At 34.5% G+C, this 8,669-nt stretch overlaps 1 protein-coding gene across 1 annotated transcript; it reads left to right on the plus strand.

Moving 5' to 3' along the window:
• The first annotated feature begins 7,409 nt into the window (after positions 1 to 7,409).
• Positions 7,410 to 7,937, plus strand: LOC139869106 (uncharacterized). The gene has a single exon (XM_071857431.1). It carries the CDS (start codon positions 7,410 to 7,412, stop codon positions 7,935 to 7,937), a length of 528 nt encoding a protein of 175 aa, XP_071713532.1.
• The last annotated feature ends 732 nt before the right edge of the window (positions 7,938 to 8,669 follow it).

The following is an 8,669-nucleotide window of genomic DNA, read 5'->3' on the forward strand; positions in this document are numbered from 1 at the left end:
TGGCGACGGTTGTGTTCCCAATAACCCTAACCCTAATATTCACACGTCTCTATGTCCCACGCCTAATTCAAACAATAATGAGAGTCCAAATCACGAGGAAAATTTATTAGATAGCAGATCGAAAGGGTTTACAGAATAAATTGGGCCAGATAGTCCAATAAACAATGTTGTTGATACTGGGCCGGTTACTGATGAAAATAAAGTTGATGGGCCATTTCCAAATAGGCCCGATGGAACTACAAATCTTTCTAATTCTCCTGTCCATGGCCTGTCTATTAATACTTGCCATAATAACAACAATGGCCCAGCCCATGAGAATGTTGGTCTTGGACTAAACAATAAGTCCAAAAAGCAGTTAAAAAACCCAAAGGCCAATTATTGTGATACTACTTGTGAAAGAAGATCAAAAAAGCCTACTAAAGATTCAAAAAATAATAGCAGAAGATGCTGTTAGCTTTATCTCAGACGCTGGAATTCTTCATCAAGAGTTTTAAAGGTCAAAGAATCCGCAAGAAATAGCAATCCTAAGGAGCTTCTTCAATCGAAATGCTCCTCATGTGCTAATAAACAACCCCAAAACTCTTCTAAATCAGGTAACAAGTCAGATGATCCCTCTGTCAAAATGAATGACGAACCATCTACTAGTTCGTCTGGATCGACCAATGTGATGGGTTCGTGAATTTGGCACCAAATTAGGGTTGAAATGGAAGGAGAAAGACATCTCCATGTAAGTTTCAAATGTCCTTTTGTCGTATTAAATTGCTTTTAATTATGAAGATAATTTCTTTCAACATCAGAGGGTTTTGTATCAGGACTAAGCATGATAAAACGGGTTGGGTTAGGAATCTAATTTTGATAGAAAAGCCTTGTTTTCTAGCATTACAGGAGACGAGGTTAAATGATGTTGATGATAGTTGGGTCCAGTCGATTTGGGGGTCTTCTGAGTGTGATTTCATTCAAAAAGAAAAGGTCAGAAATTCGGGTGGTCAATTATTGATTTGGGATAAGGGTTGTTTTGATGCTAGTAGTGTCATTAGGTTTGATTGTGTAATAGGTATTAATGGGGTGTGGAAAGATAACTTGACAATAATAAACGTTCTCAATGTGTATGGATCCCATGACGATCAAGGAAAAGTCTGTTTATGGAATGCGTTAATGAATGTTATTGAACGAAGTGATGATGCGTTTGTCGTTTGTGGCGATTTCAATGAAGTTAGAGTTAAAGAGGATAGGTTCAACTGTGAGTTCGTAGAGTATAGGGCTAGAAGGTTTAACGATTTTATTGAAAGTAATAGTTTGATTGAAATACCGATGGGTGGCCAAAACTTTACTAGAGTAAGTGATGACGGGGTGAAATATAGCAAGCTAGATTGTTTTTTCGACAATGAAAAATTCTACCTTATGTGGAGTGATCTTACCGCATTGGCTTTGGAAAGAAAGAACTCGGATAAATGTCCAATCGTGTTGAAAGATGAAGAAATGAATTTTGGGGCAAAGCCATTTAAGATTTTTGATATGTGGCTAAACGAAGATGATGTTGAGCAAGTAATACATGATGCATGGTCTCTTCCGATTACACAGAATTGCCGAAAGCATTGTTGCTTCCGAAATAGATTAAAAAGTGTGAAACAAGCTTTAAAAGAGTGGAGTAACAAGAAGTTCAACAATATTGTTACTGAGATCGAAAGTTTAAAAGAAGCAGCCTTCGAGATTGAATTGAAAGCCGAGACTCAGACTTTGAATGATGAAGAATTGTTACTTTGAAAAAACCACTGAAAAATTGGCTCAAAAAAGAAAAATGCAAATGTGATATGCTTAGGCAAAAGGCGAGAATTAAATGGATTCTTGAGGGCGATGAGAATACAAGGTTCTTCCATTCTTTTATCTGAAGAAAAAATAATAAGAACAAAATTACAGGATTAAGAATCAATGATATTTGGATCGACTCACCAAAGGACATCAAAGAAGAAATTTTCAAACATTATCAAAGTATGTTCCAGGAACCGAATGTCAATAGGCAGAGCATGGAAGATTTGGTGTATCCACAGTTGACTGCCGAAAATGTGGTTGAACTAGAAGCACCTTTCGATGAGCATGAAATACGAGCTGCGGTTTTCGATTGCGGTAGCACAAAGGCACCCGGACCGGATGGTTTCAACATGAGATTCTACAAGAAATTTTGGGATGTTATCAAGGGGGATTTAATCGAAGCAATTAATTGGTTTTAGGGAAAAAATGAATTTTCAAAGGGTTGCAACGCCTCCTTTATTACTCTTATTCCTAAAAAAACCGACCCATGTGGACTTAGAGATTTTCACCCAATTAGTTTGATCGGAAGTTACTACAAAGTCATTGCAAAATTACTTTCAAACCGTCTTAGGAAGGTAATCCATAGTCTCATTGGTTCGGAACAAAGCGCCTTCATAAAAGGAAGGTTTATTTTAGACGGGGCATTGATAGTCAACGAATGTATAGACTATTTGAAAACAAATAAGAAAAAAGGTGTTCTCTTAAAAGTTGACTTTGAAAAGGCGTTCGATTTCCTCAATTGGAACTTCTTAATGAATGTTATGAAAAGTATGGGATTCAGGAACAAATGGAGGGATTGGATCTTATCGTGTTTAAAATCTGCAAGCATTTCGGTTCTTGTTAACGGGTCGCCTACAAAGGAATTTTCTCTTGAAAGAGGGATCTGGCAAGGTGACCCATTATCACCCTTCTTATTCATTCTTGCGGCGGAGGGCCTAAATATTCTCACCAAAGCGGCTACCGAAAGAGGCCTCTTCAAAGGAATCGAAGTAGGGTGTAACAAGGTGTTGGTTTCACATCTACAATATGCGGATGATACCATTTTTCTTGGTGAATGGAACCGTTCGAATATTCGTAACCTACAAAACCTCCTTAAGTGTTTTGAGTTAGCATCGGGCCTAAAAGTAAATTTCAATAAAAGCTTTCTCTATGGAATTGGGATTAACCATGGGGAGACTCAACTCATGTCTTCGATCTTGGGTTGTCAAGTTGGTGCGTTTCCATTTACATACTTATGGCTCCCTATTGGTGCAAAAATGAATAAACTATCTAGTTGGAGTCCGGTTATTGAAAAAATTAAAGAAAGATTATCGGGTTGGAGAATGCGTACGTTATCAAGTGGTGGAAGATTAACTCTTATTAAATCGATCTTGAGTATTCTACCTTTGTATTATTTCTCAATCTTTCGTGCCCCGCCTTGTGTGATTAAAATACTTGAGTGTGCGAGACGTGAGTTCTTTTGGGGCGGGGACTTGAGTGTGCGAGACGTGAGTTCTTTTGGGGCGGGGCGGGATCGGGGAAAAACATATCGTGGGTTAAATGGGAGAAAGTTATCTCTTCTTACGATAACGGGGGATTGAATATTGGGTTCTTAAAAAGTAAAAATTTAGCTCTCATTGGGAAATGGTGGTGGAGGTTAAAAACCGAAACCAACTCTCTTTGGGATAATGTCATTCGTAGTATTTACGGCCCATGTGGTGGTTTGGATTTAGGGTTTGAAGCAATTCATGCCTTAAAACCGACAACTTGGCGTGCAATTTTGTTAACATGTCATGACATCGAGGCACTGAGAGTCCAGTTTCTTGGCTCGTTTTTGAAGCAAATCAGCATCAACTCCTCAGCTATCTTCTGGGACGAAAGATGGGGCATCAGCAACAAACTAAAAGAGCAATTTGGTAGACTTTATCGACTTGAATAAAAAAAGGACGCAACGGTTAAAGACAGAGTGGAAGTCATCGATGGGAATCTGACTTGGAAGTGGGATTGGACGAGACAACCGACAGGAAGGACCGACGGCAAGTTTTCTAATCTTCGTGATTTCCTTGCCGGTTATACGTTTACTAATGGACCTTCGGATAAATGGCATTGTAACTTCACACATGATGGTATCTTTCCGGCCAGTATGTTAGCAGCAACAATCGAGGAAGATTCATCTGCAGGTATGTGTAGTGACCCGAACTTTTCCATGTTTATATATATTAAATGAAATTGATATTTACATGATTAAGTGTTTCCAACATGTTAAGCAATCAAAATTGTTAAGACTTGATTAATTGAAATAGGTTTCATATAGACAATTGACCACCCAAGTTGACCGGTGATTCACGAACGTTAAAACTTGTAAAAACTATATGATGACATATATATGATTATATATATAGTTAACATGATATTATGATAAGTAAGTATCTCATTAGGTATTTTAACAATGAGTTATATACATAAAATTGAGTTTATTGAATTAAGAAACTCGAAACGATATATATAACGATTATCGTTATAACAACGTCTTACTAAATACATATGAATCATATTAAGATATTGATACACTATGTTTAATCATGATAAATGATAAGTAAACATGTCATTATGTATATTAACAATGAACTACATATGTAAAAACATGACTACTAACTTAAGGATTTCGAAACGAGACATATATGTAACGATTATCGTTGTAACGACATTTAAATGTATATATATCATATTAATATATAGTAATATATCATAATATCATGATAATATAATAATTTAACATTTCATTAGATATAATAAACATTGGGTTAACAACATTTAACAAGATCGTTAAGGTTTCAAATCAACATTTACATGTAACGACTAACGATGACTTAACGACTCAGTTAAAATGTATATAAATGTAGTGTTTTAATATATATTCATACACTTTTGAAAGACTTCAAGACACTTATCAAAATAATTCTACTTAACAAAAATGCTTACAATTACATCCTCGTTCAGTTTCATCAACAATTCTACTCGTATGCACCCGTATTCGTACTCGTACAATACACAGCTTTTAGATGTATGTACTATTGGTATATACACTCCAATGATCAGCTCTTAGCAGCCCATGTGAGTCACCTAACACATGTGGGAACCATCATTTGGCAACTAGCATGAAATATCTCATAAAATTACAAAAATATGAGTAATCATTCATGACTTATTTACATGAAAACAAAATTACACATCCTTTATATCTAATCCATATACCAACGACCAAAAACACCTACAGACACTTTCATTCTTCAATTTTCTTCATCTAAGTGATCTCTCTCAAGTTCTATCTTCAAGTTCTAAGTGTTCTTCATAAATTCTATAAGTTCTAGTATCATAAAATAAAGAATACTTCCAAGTTTGCTAGCTTACTTCCAATATTGTAAAGTGATCATCCAACTTCAAGAAATCTTTCTTATTTACAGTAAGATATCTTTCTAATACAAGGTAATACTCATATTCAATCTTTAATTCAATTTCTATAACTATAACAATCTTATTTCGAGTGGAAATCTTACTTGAACTTGTTTTCGTGTCATGATTCTGCTTCAAGAACTTTCAAGCCATCCAAGGATCCTTTGAAGCTAGATCTATTTTTCTAATTTCCAGTAGGTCTATCCACAAAACCTGAGGTAGTAATGATGTTCATAACATCATTCGATTCATATATATAAAACTACCTTATTCGAAGGTTTAAACTTGAAATCACTAGAACCTAGTTTAGTTAATTCTAAACTTATTCGCAAACAAAAGTTAATCCTTCTAACTTGACTTTTAAAATCAACTAAACACATGTTCTATATCTATATTATATGCTAATTTAATGATTTAAAATCGGAAAACACCGTAAAACCGGATATACGCCGTTGTAGTAACACCGCGGGCTGTTTTGGGTTAGTTAAATAAAAACTATGATAAACTTTGATTTAAAAGTTGTTCTTCTGGGAAAATAATTTTTCTTATGAACATGAAACTATATCCAAAAATCATGGTTAAACTCAAAGTGAAAGTATGTTTTCCAAAATGGTCATCTAGACGTCGTTCTTTCGACTGAAATGACTACCTTTACAAAAATGACTTGTAACCTGTATTTATGACTATAAAATTATACTTTTTCTGTTTATATTCATAAACTTAAGTTCAATATGAAACCATAGCAACTTGAAACACTCAAAACGGATTTAAAATGAAGAAGTTATGGGTAAAACAAGATTGGATAATTTTTCTTGTTGTAGCTACGTGAAAATTTGTAACAAATCTATATTAATCATATCCTAGCTAACTTCTATTGTATTATACATGTATTCTAATATATTATGTAATCTTGGGATACCATAGACACGTATGCAAATGTTTTGACATATCATATCGACCCATCTATATATATTATTTGGAACAACCATATACACTCTATATGCAGTAATGTTGGAGTTAGCTATACAGGGTTGAGGTTGATTCCAAAAATATATATAGTTTGAGTTGTGATCTAGCCTGAGATGTGTATACACTGGGTCGTGGATTGATTCAAGATAATATATATCAATTTATTTCTGTACATCTAATTATGGACAACTAGTTGTAGGTTACTAACAAGGACAGCTGACTTAATAAACTTAAAACAGTAAAACGTATTAAAAATGTTGTAAATATATTTTGAACATACTTTGATATATATGTACATATTTGTTATAGGTTCGTGAATCGACCAGTGGCCAAGTCTTACTTCCCGACGAAGTAAAAATCTGTGAAAGTGAGTTATTGTCCCACTTTTAAAAATCTAATATTTTGGGATGAGAATACATGCAGTTTTATAAATGTTTTACGAAATAGACACAAGTAATTGAAACTACATTATATGGGTGAATGATCGAAGCCGAATATGCCCCTTTTGCTTGGTAACCTAAGAATTAGTAAACCGATCTACTAATTGACGCGAATCCTAAAGATAGATCTATTGGGCCTAACGAACCCCATCCAAAGTACCGGATGCTTTAGTACTTCGAATTCGTTTTTATCATGTCCGAAGGATTTCCCGGAATGATAGGGGATATTCTTATATGCATCTTGTTAATGTCGGTTACCAGGTGTTCACCATATGAATGATTTTTATCTCTATGTATGGGATGTATATTGAAATATGAAATCTTGTGGTCTATTATTATGATTTGATAATATATAGGTTAAACCTATAACTCACCAACATTTTTGTTGACGTTTTAAGCATGTTTATTCTCAGGTGATTATTAAGAGCTTCCGCTGTTGCATACTAAAATAAGGACAAGATTTGGAGTCCATGCTTGTATGATATTATGTAAAAACTGCATTCAAGAAACTTATTTTTGATGTAATATATTCTTATTGTAAACCATTATGTAATGGTCGTGTGTAAACGGTATATTTTAGATTATCATTATTTGATAATCTACGTAATGCTTTTTAAACCTTTATAGATAAAATAAAGGTTATGGTTGTTTTAAAAATGAATGCAGTCTTTGAAAAACGTCTCATATAGAGGTCAAAACCTCGCGACGAAATCAATTAATATGGAACGTTTATAATCAATATGAACGGGACATTTCAGTATGGGCATCAACACGCGTACTATGCGCAACTACCTCGTTCCAAAAAAAGTTGAAGTTTTCGTTTGGGGGGCTACTCAAAAACGTCTTCCAACGAGAACCGAACTCGATAAGCGAGGTATTGATTTGCATAGTATTAGGTGTCCGATTTGTGACGATGGTCTTGAATCCGTAGATCATACGCTTTTGTTTTGTAAATTTGCGTTTGATTTATGGGAGCAAGTATACTCATGGTGGGGCTTTCGGAATGTTACAAACTTAAGTCTAAATGAGATATTACGCGGTAATGGATCGGTCCCTATGTCATCCCTAGGAAAGATGGTTTGGCAAGCGGTCGAATGGATAGGCGCGTATCACAATTGGAAGAATAGAAACAACAAAGTCTTTCGTGGTTCGAGTTGGAATATCCCCTTTGCTTTGAACGAGATACAAATTCGATCCTTCGAGTGGATTTCCCATCGTTTAAAAAAGAAATGTAAATTAGATTGGCTTTCTTGGATCAATGCGATTGTATATCTTAGAATAGTATAGTCGTTTTGTAAAAGTCGTGTAAGTTTGCCTTCTTGCAAACTTTAGTTTGTTAGTGAGGGTTTCCCTCAAACTCTTGTATATGTTGTGGTTTGATCAATCATATATTTGCTTGCCTTTCAAAAAAAAAAAATATTAAGAAAATTCTAATTCTAATTCTAATTGATTCTAATGCAAGTTGTTATTGAATAGGTGATACCAATTATAGATACGGGGACCAAGTTAACATTGGTGTTTAACCTTACTATTTTATTTATTTAATGGATTGGTAAAGTTGACTCTTTTGCAAAAAGATTACAAGTTAAAATTCAACGTCTTGAGTTATTACCTTGTTTATTTCAAAACGTTTTATAATGGAGGACCAAAACTGATAGGCAATCGAAATAGTAACAGGTTCACAAATATTATGAAACCTCATAAGCCTACGGCTCATTTATTTTAATAAACCTAATCTCAAAATACACTGAATCAAAACAATCTTCACGGAAGGTTTAAGTACTAGCAACAAAATAAATTAAATAAGAAAATAAGATAATTAAAACTGTAAACAAAGTCTTGTAGCTTCCTTCACAAGTCATGGCTTGTTATCCCAGACCCAACCATTAACCTATTTCCATTCGTTCGGCCTACTCGAAGGTAGAAACTATTTCGGCCCTAGTTGTACCGATTGGACCTCTTGGATCAAACACATATGAATTACCAAACGCATATGCATCATCCTCCCCTTCTTCATAA

Source organism: Rutidosis leptorrhynchoides, chromosome 9 (assembly GCF_046630445.1).
Source record: "Rutidosis leptorrhynchoides isolate AG116_Rl617_1_P2 chromosome 9, CSIRO_AGI_Rlap_v1, whole genome shotgun sequence".
In the NCBI taxonomy this organism is placed as follows: domain Eukaryota; kingdom Viridiplantae; phylum Streptophyta; class Magnoliopsida; order Asterales; family Asteraceae; genus Rutidosis; species Rutidosis leptorrhynchoides.

Coding starts and splice junctions, on each gene's coding strand:
- LOC139869106 (XM_071857431.1), top strand. CDS start 7,410: ATGGGCATCAACACGCGTACTATGCGCAACTACCTCGTTCCAAAAAAA.